At 43.6% G+C, this 15881-nt stretch overlaps 1 protein-coding gene across 1 annotated transcript in view; it reads right to left on the bottom strand.

Moving 5' to 3' along the window:
* Positions 1-15451, bottom strand: part of Col24a1 (collagen type XXIV alpha 1 chain) — a 258382-nt gene extending 242931 nt beyond the window's left edge. The window contains exons 1-3 of the mRNA XM_038311332.1: positions 15334-15451; positions 15005-15135; positions 8872-8936 (exon numbers count right to left, since the gene is read on the bottom strand). Coding sequence (XP_038167260.1) covers positions 8872-8936; positions 15005-15060 — 121 coding nt within the window. The 5' untranslated portion in view covers positions 15061-15135; positions 15334-15451. The remainder of the gene's footprint in view (positions 1-8871; positions 8937-15004; positions 15136-15333) is intronic.
* Positions 15452-15881: the final 430 nt, after the last annotated feature.

Genomic DNA, 15881 nt, shown 5'->3' with positions numbered 1-15881 from the left:
CTCCCCTGCTGCCAATTATAGGATCCATGCTTCTGTCTAGTACTTGCCCCTGAGAAGCATCTGCCCTCCTCAGACCCCCTAGCACTTACGTGCCAGAGTTAGATATTCAGAAGAAAGGAAGTACTGGATATTTAGGAAGTGTTTCTGTTCCTGCTTTCTTAGATGCTACTGTTGAATTGTGTCACTTCTATGTGCCATCTCATTTTTTCTCCATATTTAACCCCTATAGATTTTATCTCCTCATTTTCCCCCCAAAATTGACAAGCTTGGGATTTACTTCTTTTAGCTTGTTTCTGTTGTACATACATACAGAACATACATAGACATACAGAGCATACAAAGACAGAAGTAGGAAGATAATATCTTAAAGGTTCATGGTTACTTAGTCTATGCCCAGGGATTAGAGAGATGGTTCAGCAGTAAAGAACACTTGTTATTCTTGCAGAGGACCTTGGTTTGGTTCCCAGCACAACATGGTGGCTTCCAACTATCAGTATCTCCAGTTTCCTGGAGCCAGTGCTCCCTTCTGATCTCAGCCGGTGTCAGGTCCCTGGTGCATAGACATACACACAGGCAAAACACTTATATATGTAAATTAAAATAAATCTAAAAGAAAATTAAAGTCTATGCTTCCTTCATAAATGATGAAACCAGGAAACAGAAATGGTGCAATGGGATCAAGGTCACACAACTAGGAAACAGTTGAGCTGAATTTGAATCATCAGCCTCACCTCAAGATCAACACAATGGCTGTCTTCTTCCACAGTCTGATGGCTGCCATGTTCTGCAAATATCACTTTATCACTTATGGATATAACTAACTAAGATGGAAGAGACTCTGCAGTGGGAGAACTGTTTCAATGCTACACAAGATCCTCCAGGGATATTGCTGCTCTGAGTCATCGCCCATGCTGGGGAGGGCTCTTTGGTGATGCACCTCCTTAGTCCTCTATGCTCCTGTAAATTACTGTAGAAACTCTACTGTTTACTAAGCTGGAGCTGAGTGGGATTTTCATTGTTTGTTTTTCTGTTGTTGTCCCCGAATCTGAGGTGACTAGACATAAACTTCCCAGGGAGCATGACACAAGAGCATCCTAGTTTTAATCTGTCACAGACTGAGCTCATTTGGGGGCAGAAGTTGATGGAAAGGAGACTAGGGAGCTGAAAGACAGAGGCACATACAAGAGAGACAGAAAATAGAGTAAAGGAAAGAAGACAGGGAAGCAAAGAAGTACAGAAAGAGAGGGAGAGGGGGAGGGAGAGAGAGAATCCCATCTAGAACACAAGCTCTTTAATCTTTACTTTAAGCCTGGCTTAGACATCACTAAATTATAATTTGGAGTTACATTTATATATTTAGTACTAATACATACACAACCATAAGTAAGTTATCTGTAATGAGTTAGTTTCATTAGCAGTCCTAAGCACAAAATCAACCCTGACTATTAGTCCATGTCACTGACGAAATCAGTTGTCATTTGAAAAAAAAAAATAGATGATTAACCACAAGGCACTAGTGTTGCTTTATTTCTTTAAGAATAGTGATAACATGAACTAAATTCTGCCTCTGTACTTCATCCTTCTCTAAGAGCTTTACTGTATGGTCATAATTCTCACAACCCTTTAGTAGATCCTACTGTCTTTCCTATCTTACACTTAGCAAAAGTTGTAGCTAAATTCTTTTTCCAAGGCCACACAATGAAGGCGTGCAGAAGAGTCCATTGGATACTGTCTCAAAGAGTCAATCCCTTACCTCAGCGACTTTTCGTAACACATCTCACTTTACCTAAAAGCAGAATGGACTGTACCCCCTCCTCTATCTGCTTCTTAAATGTAGAATAAATGGTGGTGTCACCATGGCAACAGCCATGCCCTCTTTACTGTAAACAGCAGGCCCAATGACGTCATTCAAACCATAGCTGCGACGACCACATCTTCTGACTCACAGACCTCATTTCTGGCTTTGCATATCCAACTCTCTGCTGGCTTTATCCAGGAGAAAAATTCCAGGTCCCCAAAGCAGTTCTAACTCAACATATTTTCCCCACACTTCATTTTTTGTACTTCAGTGTTTCTGTCAGGAAAGAGTCCCACAGCCACACGGGCAGCCAACATGATCTTTCTATGGAATACATGAGATTATGGCACGCCTCTGGTTCAAACCCTACCACCGCTTTGTGTGGCACAGGGAATTCGTGTCATCGGTTTTTGTCTTAGAGCTCTCACCTCACTTTCTGTTGTTTATCTCATCTTGCTATACCCCAGACAAATCATTTTCTCTTCGTGATTAAGATAACTGAGCTCATTTTGAACTCTTGGCACTTGCACTTAGAAATCTCTCAGCTTTTAGACCGTTCATCCTTGAGCTAATTTCATCAGCTGCTTTTGCAATGACCAAAAATTCATGGTGAAGTTTTGTGAGTTTTTCTACTGCTTTGAAGCTGGGTGTGGTCTTGGAGAATCTTTGAACTTGAGCTTGGTGTCAGAACTAAGGGTGGTTCTGGAAGCAACGCTCTCACATTTTCACCTTTTGTCCATGGTACAACTGCTTGCTTATGCTACAGCATCCTCCACTCTGGATATCTTTATTCCTTCTAAACTTTTTCATTACCAAAGCTTATCAGTTTTGAAAATCCCATTCAAAGTCCCACTGAGAGTATCTACCTGCACAGGGGTTTACTCCCCAATAGGATCTAGCTGAAGTGTTACATAATTTTTTTAAACTTTGTTTTTATTTTAGAGGCAGAATTTCTAGCCTGGCCCCAAATCCCTGGGCTTGTGAGATTCTCCTGACTCAGGCACCCAAGCATCATATGCCATCCTGCTGGACTGTCCCTTCTCCCAAAGGAGATAAAATGAGAGGAAATGGAATACAGTAGAGGGATGGCTGGAGGAGAGCTGAGGGACGGAGAGGTCCAGACTCAGATAACAACACTATGGCGTACACCCCATCTCTGCAAATACAGATACTGTAATTGACTCCGTGGGGCATACACGCCATGCCTACAAAAGCCAGATGTCGTAGCACAAGAACCTACATTTGTGTTTCAGAATTAGAAAACAAAGACCTGTCAATATCTCATCCCAAGTTAGAGGAACAAGGGTCATATGTGATTATCCCTGAAAGCTTAGAGATGTGTTAAATTGCTTAGTAGTTTTAATTTAAGTGATTTTTTACAAAAAAAAAGTTATCAAGTTTTAGAGTCTGAAAAGTTGTCGAGCTAACTCTTACTAATAAAAAACTAAATGGGTATGTATTAATCCCAACAGCATCTCAGTATTTTAAATTTACATCATGGCTAGCCATATCCTGCCGCTATGTGCTTCTGATGCTGCACTTATGCCAATTTTTTTAAAAAAAATTAAAGTGATGGTCCCATATCCATCCCCACACTGCCAACACTAATTGGACTCAGGTGCTATTAATAATAATAAAACTTTAAAAGAATACTTCAAGTTGAGAAAAATATGAGTTGATGGGTACTAGGAAGAGTGTGGAGAGGGGTACTGGATGGGTGGATAAGATAACAATACATCAATGCATATATGACATTTAAAAATAAATAAATGAAAATAATCTTTTAAAAATGAATCATTTAAAATAAAACCACCAGGGTCATAAGAAAGATTACACAGTACTCAGCACACTCTTCTTTTCCTTGCCAATTTGTGTAAAACTGTCAAATTAACTAGACGATCTCCCTGCATTCATTTTGCAAGGGTTGTCTAAGTCACTTCCACCCGGTGCCAAAATCGTGACTCAAGCATAAGCTTCCTGGCTCCAGGTCACGGAGTTAAGGAGCTAAAGGAAATGATTTACGATCAGTTGCTTTTACGTTTTCAAATCCCCGAGGATATGGAAGAGAAGTGGGTCTAGACTGTGGTCTTCCGTTCTAGGAAGATTGATTGCACTGCATCATCTAAATGCCCTGCGTGTGTTATCTTATCCCATGCACCCTAAGCCACGGATAATGTGATTCTTATCTTCGTTTTTATCTGTTGGAAACAAGGTCCACAGTATTTCCGAAATTTATTCAAGGTCACATAACTACTTAGCAGTGTAATCCAGATGTAGACCTGAGCTGTGGCTCCATGACACTGTGTCCTTACACACCTCTGGCACAGTGGGTATGTTAAGAGCAGCAATCGTTTCCTTAAAGTTTTCTTAATATAAGTAACACATTTATCCCGTATAAGCTGATCAGTGCAAATGTATTCATAGAGTGAGAAGTGACACTTTAAGTTACATATGAAAACCGTTGAGGAAGTGCCCGTTTACCGCTGTCGCTGGAAGGAACAGCCTCTATGGGACAATGGATTAAGGTACGCAGGAGACGCTCTTCTTGAGAAGGGTGTGTCTACATGCGTCTTCACACTCAGGGAGTCCAGTGTGAGCCATTGCGGAGTGACACCGCATCTCTCGGCCACATCTCACTGGCAGTCTGTGACAGCCAGAGAAAAAGGGGTGCTTCAGCCTTCAGAAAGCTGCCCAGACCCACAGTCCTCAGGAACATCATCTTCTATAAGTCACTTTAGCTTGAAATCAACCCACTGATTCACTAGGCTACCTCCAACAATAAGCTAAAAGGCAAATATAGAATATATATATGTGTGTGTGTGTGTATATATATATATAATTTATATTAAGATAATAGCTAAAATGGCTTTACTTAGCTGTGTTAAAATTTAAGAAGTAACCGAATTTTTAGAAAATTAATGTGTTTTTTTTATTTTTCTTCAAGATCTTTCAGAGGAAAAGAAGAAAATGTAGTTCAAGACTACAGCAAGTAGGTGGTTAGAAGAGACAGCACAGCCAAAAGACATTCAGAGATTTTTAAAAATGTATCAAGGGGCTGAAAAAGTGAACTCTAGGGCATGCAGAGGCAGACAGTCCCAGACAATGGGTCAACTCAGAGGAAGTCCTGAAGGGTTCAGGAACGAGAGTTTCTAGCTCACTGAATGCTTGGGGTCTCAAGTTGGGGTGTTGGGATGGGGGGAAGTAGCTAAGCATGTGCAAGAGAAACTCAAACCATAATTAGAAAGCAGAGGCTGAAGACGTTGAAATATGATCCATTCAGGGCAGAGGTGTAGAAGGGGTATTCTATTCAGAATGAGGGAATCAGGAAAGATCTATCTAACACATTAGAGACAATCCCTTCATCCCAGACAAAAATCACTGAACTCAAATAGAGGTAACCACTACGATTTTATTCCACATGAAAAATTAGGAAGGGGGTTCTCTCTAAAGACATTCCATGATCTAGACATTTGGGTTGCAACAAGGCAGTCAGACAGGCTTGTCCTTCAACACCCTCGAATGAAGCATCTCATTCTTCAGGCCTATGTGAAAATAATTTCCAAATGTATTTTCCTGTCTTATTTTTAAATGATAAAAAAAACAACTGCAGAGTCTCAAAGAATATCTACAATATAAAAATTAGATCAAAACAAAGAAAACTTGGAAGGAAAAAAGACAGCACAAGAAGAAAAATTCTAAATATCATCCTCATCCTTAGCAAGGTTAGAGTAGGAGGAGCACCCAGGAAGCATGAGCAAGATGCTGTTTTTTATAAGAACGAAGGGAAATCGGAGTGGGTAGGTGCAGCATTTGGATCAACAGAAACAGAAATGTTCAGAAAGATGGCAAGTAAGATCTTAAGGTAAGGAAATAAATAATTTGATTGTGGAGATTCAAATATGCAAAAATTGCAGAATAAAAGAAATTCATTAGAAACACAGACATAACAAAGAGAAATTTCCAGAAAGTTAATGGTGCTTCCATGTTGAAAAAACCCACTCTACCCAACAGGAGGAAGAGACTCATATCATGACATATTACTATAAACTTCAAAACATCAACAACCAGTGATTATAAAAAACTCAGCAAGCTAAAGACAAAAACCATAAAAGTCTTTTAATTTCAGAGAAATTAAAAAGCTTACAGAAGAAAACTCTCTCCTCACCAACACTAACTACCCTTCCATGTGGGGGTTAGACAGACCACTTCTTAGTAAGGCAATGCTTCAGAAGCTGCCCCTGCTCAGCTAATATGCTGAGGATGCACAACACACACACACACACACACACACACACACACACACACACACACACACGGGGTGTAGTAGGAGGCCCCTTGTTTGTACAGGCCACCCAGAACTGAAATAATCACATAGAAACCATATTAATTAAATCACTGCTTGGCCCATTAGCTCTAGCTTCTTACTGGCTAACTCTTACATATTAACTTAACCCATTTCTATTAATCTGTGTCTTGCCACCTGATGTGGCTTACCCGCTAAAGTTCCCAGCATCTGTCTCTGGCAGCTCCATTGATTCTCTCTGACTCCCACTTCTTTCTCCCAGCATTCAGTTTAGTTTTCTCCACCAAGCTAAGTTGTGCCCTGCTATAGGTCCAAAGCAGTTCCTTTATTAACAAATGATATTCACAGCATATAGAGGGGAATCCCACATCAACAGGCAAATCGACCAAAAGAAGGGAGATCCAAGACAATGGATCTAATGTGGATGAAAGATGCATAGGTAGTGTAGAGAACTAAGCAGTCTAAAGTTGAACAAAACTGTCACTTCTGGAAGGTATACCTCCAGGAAAATAAGGTAAAACTAAGTTTCAAAAATGCTCAAGAACTATGGTGTGTTTGGTGAGAAAAAATTTTCAAAGAGGTTTTAAAATTTGTTTCAGCATACGAAGAAATGAGTAATAATGTTATAGAATGCACATAAAAGCAGTGGGAATATACAGAGAATAATCTTGATGTGTTGTTAATAAAAATACAAATACACACAGGCCAATGGCAAAAATACTCACATGGACATATTAAGCAAATTATGATAGCCAAGGAGTTATGGATTTATACTGAGGTGATAGAATGGAAAAATGAGTATGATATAAAACATTAAATCTTCATCATCAATAATAGGAAGTCAATAAAATATTTAAGCATATTATTAAGAAAACAAATATTAAATCAAAAAGGTGTCAGAGAATCTCAGAGTAGATAAAGGCAAAAGATTTGGTTTCCCAGTGCAACTTCCCTTTAAGCCATGTGCTTGAATTACTCTGATAGTTGTTTTTAAGTTTTAAAATGGCTCACAAATACAGAGATATGCCTGAGATTCTCACTGTGTCTCCAGGTCGAATTGATCTGACCACATTAAGGTTGCAAGTCATAACTGTGCTCACTATAAAACATCATTTTTGATCTCTCCCCCTTTTTAAGGATTTATTTGTTCCTGTGTGTGTACGCCACAGGCAAGTGGGTGGCCTTTGGAGGCCAGAAAAGGGTCCAGTCCCCTGAACTAGAGTTCCAGGCAGCTGTGGGGGGCCAAAATGAGTGCTGGGAACAGAACTCAGATCCCGCAAGCCCAGCAAGCACCCTTAACGGAGCCATCACTGCAGCTTCTGCTGACTTTACCACTTTGATCTGTTAAGTAGAAGACCAATCATTCCTTTGCTTGCCTTCCTTTTGCAAACAAGCATCTCATCTGCAATTTCTTTACTTGTCATTCTTTCATATTGTTGATGGACTCAGGTCACAAGTGGCTCCTTGAATTTATTACAATTTAGTAATAAACTCAATAAAAAGCTGATTGTATCAGAACATGGGCAGTTTCATAGAGCGATACAAAAGCGAGAGAGGCAAACAACCTAGGGACCACCCTGCTAATGTCTTTAATCCAGCACACTTCCTGGGTTTTTCTCTTTGAAAAAATTTTTGAACCTTTGACAAAGCCACTTTTATTTTCACTTGGAAGCCAGAGATATTTTTGTATTTATACTTTGGTCATTGGATAGTAGGATATTTATTGGGAAATAGACACTTTAAAATGTTGTTTAATAAATGAATCAAGTAGGATATACAAAGTTTTCTGAGTGCAGCAAGCTAGCAGACAAAACCAAAACACTATACTCTAGACCACCCCACGGAAATTAAATAACGTTGGGAGCTCACTAATATGCAAATTTTGCTTCTGAATGATGCAAATCCAAATGGAACATTTATTACATGCATGTGTTGTTGCAAGAAGGGCAAAGGTTATTCAGTTACAGTCTGCCACCCCCAGGAGCTCCCACTTGAAATGAGGTCACAAGCAAAGCCTTTCCACTGTACAAAACTTCCCTTTTATAGAGGCTTTTCTTAAAAATGTAAGCAATTTCACAGACGGAAGAGCTGAGTAATTTCTTAAAGGTCATATTTACCCCCCTCCCAAACTGATATTTTTTGGTACCCTTGCGTCCTCCTGACAGGCTGTCGTCTTCTATTCCTGTCTAATGCTAAATCTCAGGTTATAAAGACTTAGAAGGAATGTGCCATGGTTGCTACAAACAAGTAGAAATTGTTGGTTGGTTTGTTTGTTTTGAGACAGGATAACATGTAGCCCAGGCTGGTCACTGACTTGCTAAGTAGCCAAGGCTAACTGTCCCTGATAGTAAATCCTGACTATCATCTAGATGGGATTTAGAATCTCCATGGAAATAAATATCTGACTGTAACTATCAGCAAGTTTCTAGACTGAGTTGACTGAGGTAGGAAAATCCACCCTAAATTATGTGGGCATCGCCACTCCACAGGCTGGAGTTCTGGACTGAATAAAAAGGCAAAAGAGAACTGAGCATGCGCACGCGGATGGAGCCAGCCCCCTCAAGCTCCTGCCACCAAGCTTCTTCTGACTTGATGGACGGCATCCTCAGACTGTGAGCCCAAATAAACAACTCCTTCTACAAACTGTAGCTTGTGTTACAGTGCCACAGTGTTAGAAAACAAACCACCATGCTTGTCTGGAGCGCCAATCTCTTCCTGCCTCCTTTCCCCACAAAACCGACTTAAGAAGTAACAAGATGATCCTCCTTACCTTGTCCCTGTGCATGAACAGTAACGCACGCCGCACATAGTACAATAAAACGAAGAAGCAGTTTCCTAAAGGGAAACCAACAAAAACAAAAAAAACCTGTTAGACATTTATAACTGGTAAGTCACACAGCTTAGTCTAGCTCAGGAGTCTGTAGTGTGGCCTGAGAATCGTCCTCTCCAAAGACTTTCCTGATAAAGCTGATGCTGCAGAGGGGAGGACATGTGAGGTCCTCCGCTTTGGGACAAGTGATGGTCAAAAGCTGGTTCACATGGTGTAGATGTTTTTTTCTGAGTTCATGCTAGAATCGCCTGAGAGTTTACTAGATTGCTAGTACTTGGTTAGTTCTCACCCCTCTCACAAAGGTTCTGGGTTTAGTATGTTCATGGTATAGACAGTAGGCATGCATGTGTGTGTTGTGGAATAATCCTTCTGACACGGTGTGAACATATGTCACTTGCATGATTGGCTTAATAAAGAACAGCTTCTTTATTAATTTATCAATTAATTTATTAATTGGCTGATTGGCCAATAGCTGAACAGGATAAAGTTAGGCAGGAAAGCCAAACTAAGGATGCTGGGATGAAGAAGGGCAGAGTCAGGAGCGTCTCAAGGAGATGCAGATAAATAAGATGGGCATGCCATACTGAGAAAAGGTCCTAAGCCATGTGGCAAAGCACAGATTAAAGGAAAAAAATGAGTTAATTTAAGTGTAAGAGTTAATTAGTAACAAGCCTGAACTATCGGTTGAGCATTTATAATTTGTATTAAGTCTCCAAGTCAGTTCTTTGAGAAGTGGCTGCCAGTTATTTGGGAACAGGTGCTTGGAACAGGAAAATTCCACCTGCGCGCGCGCGTGTGTGTGTGTGTGTGTGTGTGTGTGTGTGTGTGTGTGTGTGTAGAAGGCAGAGATGGAAACGCAGTGTTTTGGTCTTAGTCAGTTATTCTGCACCTTACTTTTTGAGACTGGGTCTCTCACTGCCGTTGAGTTACCCATTTGGCTAAAGTGACAGACCAGTAAGCCCAGGGACCCTCCTGTCTCTGCCTCCCCAGCACTAAGATGACAGTCATACACTATTGTACCCTGCTCTTCCTTAAGTGGATGTTAGAGCCAGACGCTTCACAGACTATGTTACTTCCCCAGCCCTGTATGTTCAAATATTAACCAGGTTGGACCTAATGGGCAAAACAGGTTTGAGGACTATTGTGTAAGATTAATTTCTGCACATTACAGAAGTCAGCATGCTCAGACATTCAGTACTGCTGAGCAAGTCTAGAAGAACTCAAGATTATAGTCACTAAATTTTAACAAAGTTTTATAGATGACAGCCCGCAGTATCTGAGGATGTCTGATAAAGGATCAAAGGGTCTGGGTTTTGCCTGCTAGCCTCGCCTTTAGTTATTTGGTTTGATACCAGCCACATTCAAAACACAACCAAACAGACTAGCCAGGTGAAGGCCAACATGTAGTCGGAAAACAGACATCCAAAGGTCGTCGTTAGGACATCTGAGGAGCTAATTCCTTTCTGAGAGTCTTCCCTAGATGCATCTTACGGAGCTATTCAACTTTCTCTTTGTCATAAAAGCCCAGGTTCTTTTGGGAGAATGCCAGCAATCTCTCTTTAGGGTACTCATGAGATCCTTCGGATTTATGATCCATGTCTTCGGGCTACCGCCATTCGTTCCTACAAAGATGAAGTTTACAACAGCAAGAAAGACTCGTGAAGTTTTGTGAAGAGCAAACGTTTTGGTGAGTTGGTGGCCTCTTACGCCAGCAGAGGACTGTGGAGCAACGTGAGAAAGACACCTGAGCCACAGAGCTGGCACTTCAGCACTTCCACCCCTGGTTTTTATGGCAAAAACGTCTTCGTCCTGACAGCTTTATAGATTCTGTGTTTTATGAACAGCTAAGATCCAGAAATAACCAAAAAAAAATCTATTTTTCTCAAAATAACTGAGGGAAATTTTTATCCCAGCAATGGGACCAAAATTGGATGATTCCAGGGGAAAGGCACTGTCAGTGATTTACCAGCACCGAAATTTCCAGACTGTCCGCTAAGCTCAGTGCAAAGGACGCACACAAGCACAACTAACTCCAGGCACTTGAGCAGTTCCTGAATGCAGGGGGAGCAATGCTTCAAGATGTCAGGCAGCCAAAGAGCCTGTGGTTCAAAGGGAAGAAAAATATACCCAGCCAGTAGCACTAAGGTAGTTGTTAAACTGGCCCATGCTAGTGTTGAAGGTTTTTGAATGAATGAATCTACCTTCAGCCAATAAGACCAACAGATGGCCCTTCATTCCTGCTAAACTTGTGCCCGACTTGTATCTGCACCCTGATTCCAAGATCAAGGAAGTCGGTGCTCCCACCCTCCATCTGTCCAGAAGTCAGAGCTCCCACTCTCCATCTGTCCAACTAGGAAAGTGACATGACCCGAAGGCCTCTCATCCTCCTGTTTCTCTCTGTAGCTCCTGTTCAGCTACTTCTTCCCAGAAATGGTGCTCAGACTATTTCCCTCAAGCCTTTTAGGTGCATTGATTGCCCCATGAATTGATTGCACCTGAACGTTTTGATGGACTGTGTATGGGAGATCCCATCTTCGTTCTGCTCTGTTCTCTGCCTAGGTTTCCTTTAGTTGAACCTTCCTCCTGCTTAGACTCATTCATCCTCTCCCTCCACCTAACACTCCCTCTGGATGTCCCTCCCACCTCTTGTCCCCCTTTCCGCCTTAACCCCCACCTCTTCAGGACTTTCAGATACCCTTCCTGAACACACTCCTTTTTCATTCCTGTTTCCTTTGCTTCTCTACTGAACCCTGCACATTGTTAGGGGAGCAACTTGTCTCTTTCTCAAGCATTCTTTTCCTACCACCTGGGACCAGGGTGGACGCTCAGTACATAGTTGTAGAAGAAATGAATAAATCATAAGTAAACAAATGGCAGATTAAACTAAGCTTTTGTAGAATAAAAAGGAAATGGTCCCTATTTCATCTCTCGCCCAGAATTATAAAGTCTAATATCAGATTTAGATGCAAGACTCAGCTCACAAAGAATCTAGAACTGCTTGTCTATGTGTTTTAATAAAACTGTTCAGTGACTTCACGGAGGACTGCACAGAGTACCAAACAGAATGTCTAAACAACCCCTAAGTTACTTTCCACACACCATACTTCCTCTCCCTAAGATAGCCATTTATTTTAAACATTTATTTGAACACTCAAATACCTAAGCAACTTAGAAAACAGTGTTTCATATCAATAACAAGGAACATTATAAGCCTTTGAATGACCATAACAAGTTTTGTTTATTGGTATGTCTGTTGTTTTTGAGAGAGGCTCTCTCTTATACCAGCTGGGCTGGATACTGTGTAGCAAGAGTGACCTGGAACCTTGATTCTGCTGCCTCTACCACCTGACTACTAGGAAGTACAGACTTGTGCCACAACATCCACAGTAGTAGGCAGGGGGAATATGAAGGCCTGGTTCCAGGCATGCTAGATACTCTGTGCATGCTAGACACTCCAATGCATGCTAGACACTCCATGCATGCTAGACACTCTGATGCATCCTAGGCACTCCATGCATGCTAGGCACTCCATGCATGCTAGATACTCCATGCATGCTAGATACTCCATGCATGCTAGACACTCCATGCTTGCTAGAGAAGCTGTTCAACAACTGAGCTACATTCCTAGCCCCAACATATAAAGTGGATACATCTAAAACCTCTCAAATTTTAGGTTTATTTTATTAATTCCACAAAGTCATACAATGTGATCTATTTTAAGAGCAACCTTGGGAAAGAAAATGTCTGTGTGGATCCAATTTTAAAACCATAAATATTTTTGGGTGACTAACTGGAACTTCCCGGACATCACCACGAGAAGATGGCAGAAAGTGGAAACCTCAGGCATCTCACTGGATGTCTCTAAAGTTTAATCCAGGGGCCTGACATAATGATCATCAGCTAATCAAAGTTGTTTTTTTCTAAAGCCCCTTTCCCTTTACCAACATGCTGGTGACATGTTTTCAAATTAAAGAACTCTAAATTTTTTGACTTTTTTAAAGAAACAAGTTCTCTATGCAGTCCTAACTACTTTGCTCCATCACTTTGCCTGTGTGCAGTTGGAGCCGTGAGGGCCTCCAACCTGGTTAGTGATGAGTCACCCTTCACTGTGCACAGCCCATCCCCACTGACTCCTGTAAGGGAACAAGTCTGGCATCATGAGATCAGGGGTAGGCTAGGCTCCTGGTCTGTGACCTGGAGAGCACCTCAGAGATCAAGGAAGACCAGCAACTTCATCCAGGATTGACTGCTACGCATGCCAGCACCCCTCCATAAGTGTTACTGCCCCTGCCTACCCAACCTACCAGGTGTCATTTTCTTCAGAAGCTTCACCAATGCGTGTGTAATCTTATTTAGTTTCTCTTCCCACCCCCATCATCTGGACCCAATACAAACTCCAGACTCCCCAAGAATGTATGCAGGGTCAGTCCTGGAACCCTCTAGAAGGATTTTGTAAAGCATGCAAGACAGGGGCCAGGGGGAGATAGATCCCTGTTGTCCCTGACCCCATGAAGTATTAGTTACTTGGGCTGGGTGCAGTGACTCAGGTGAAGCCTTGCAGGTGGGAGATGGTAAGAGAGGACCCTGAAGTCTGAGCATTTCAAAAAGCTGGAGCTGCAAGAGATCATGCCCCACAACACAATCCAAAAGATGCATTCAATTGTGTAAGTCTGATACATCCAAGCCCCACTCTGCCTGGCTCTCTTGGAAGAGCTATCATTGAGTGGGATGCTTATCAAGAAAAGCCAGATCAAAGGTCTGGATCTGAGCAAGCAGCTCTGGGACGGCCACAGGAAGAGCTTCTAGCATCTGGGGACTACTGGGCTCCCAGCACTGGGAGGCACACAGTCACGATTGTGTCCTCTTCTCTCTCTCTCTCTCTCTCTCTCTCTCTCTCTCTCTCTCTCTCTCTCTCTCTCTCTCTCTCTCTCTCTCTGTGTGTGTGTGTGTGTGTGTGTGTGTGTAGGCTTTATTGTGTCTCCCAGAAAAGGGGGTGTGGCTAGAAGTGCACATTGCTCTGCAGCACGGAAGCTTGCAGAAGTCAGAGCAGAGAGCACACTGGAGATGCTCCAGGGGACTAGGCAGTATGTGTGCACGCACACTACCACAAGGCAGGCTTTCTCCACTCCGCCTCCACCAGCGCTCAGCTGACTAGGCAGCTTGAGCTCTGCCCTCCCCACCACCTACAACTGGGCAGCCTTCCTTGCTGTATCTCAGGGCGCCAGATGCAAACTTGTGAAACAGGGGCATCCAGACGGGCAGCCAAGACCAAGAGTCATCATCCTCAAGCTTTTCCCCAGTGGAGGGATAGATGCAGAGATGAGAAGGTGGCTCAGCCCAAGTTCTATGAGGAAAGGTAGACCCTCTCTCCTCTCCCCAATCCTATCCTGGCTGCAAGCACCACTTTCCCACGGACAGACCACATGTCAGGGCTCAGTCCCAACTCCAGATGCGAGAGTTATGTTTGTTTGCCTTCTGGAAAAAAAGAAAAGAAAAAAAAGAAAGAAGAAGAAAAACAAGAGGTGACAGTCGCTGACCCTGAGCGGAGCTGCTTTCTAGGCTCCGTAGTCATCCTTTCTCACACCTGGCAGCCTAGTCCCAATCCTGTGCTCACAGAATCCAGAGGATTGCTAGAGTCCTAGAAGTCGCCCAGGCTGGGCTCCCCGAGACAGCTGGAAGTAGGACTTCAGCCAGGGCTGAAACAGGAGAAGGGGAGGAGGGTGCAAGAGTAGTTGGAGTTGGAGCCCAGGCGGGTGTCAGAGCAGCTCTGGAACTGCCTGGGGCAGTGGCCGAGGGGATGTTGGGATATAGGCCAGCAAGCTTTTCCTCCCTGGCCACAGGATCGCTTTAGCATAAACTGAGACTCCCTGGCAGAAGCTTGCTTCCTTTCAAACACGGTATTTTACAAGTTGAGAAGTCAAGAGGAGAATGCCACGCTGCTCCCAACGCCAAAAAGTACCAAGGAGCAGGACCAGAGATTTCCAACTCCGTGGAGGATATAGGGGGTGGAGAGAGGGGGTTGTTCCAAAGCCCCATCCTTCCCCCCCCCTCCGGCGGCGGGTGGGCTACTTACGTTTTTGTGGCGGGGGAGACCTTTCCATGCCTTGTCCTGTAGGCTCCTAAATGCATTTGTATGCATTTGTCCCTGCAGCAAAGCACTAACGGAAAACAGAAGCCAGCTCCGAACTGCTAAAGATGCAGGTACTGTCCATGAAAAGGGGGGGAAAGTCACATGAGAACCGTGTTCCAACCCGCAAAATAGGGGGTGGGGTGGGGTAGGAGGGTGAAGCGGTGTAGGGGTAGGAAGCAGCACCGGGCAGGAAAGAGGGCTAGGATGCTCCGTGCCTAGCTGTAGCCAGGGTCGTGCTCCCCTGGGAGGGACAGAGGTGAGCAAGACTTCACCCTGCAGCAGCGGGGGGCAGCAGCAACAGCGAAGCTGGGTTGGGAGCGCAGCCCTGGAGTTCACTTGCGGTTCAAAGGAGACTCAGTGACTCCAGTGGAGAGCTCTGCTTTGGGCCTGGGAGGAGAAAGGCGGGGTAGAGGGTGGGGGTGGGAAGAAGTAGATGAAGGAGTAGGGGAGGAAGTCCCCGGGAGCAGCCTGCGCCCAAACATTTGTCAAACAAGCACACACACCCACTTGGGAAATCAAGTTGGTGCGAGGGGGCTGGTGGCCACTGCCGGCGCGCTCGGAGTTGACTGCCGGCTGCTTTGCCTGGAAGAAGAGGAGCCTAGTAAATCCGGCTGGTGTTAAATTTCACCGCGCACTGACTTGCAATGACATCACTAAACACGGAGCACACCTCCCCCTCTGCCCCGCAACCTTCCCCCACCCCAGCGCAGCCCGGCTTTCCTGGTCGCCAACCTAACAGGGTCAGCTGGGCCAGCTGCACCCTGGGCACTCAAGTCACCTCCTGGCCACCTCCAAGACGCACGCACTTCCTAATTGTAGG

Source organism: Arvicola amphibius, chromosome 14 (genome assembly GCF_903992535.2).
Source record: "Arvicola amphibius chromosome 14, mArvAmp1.2, whole genome shotgun sequence".
In the NCBI taxonomy this organism is placed as follows: Eukaryota; Metazoa; Chordata; class Mammalia; order Rodentia; family Cricetidae; genus Arvicola; species Arvicola amphibius.
The sequence above is the reverse complement of the archived record's forward strand: the minus strand, read 5'-3'. Positions and strand labels throughout refer to the sequence as shown.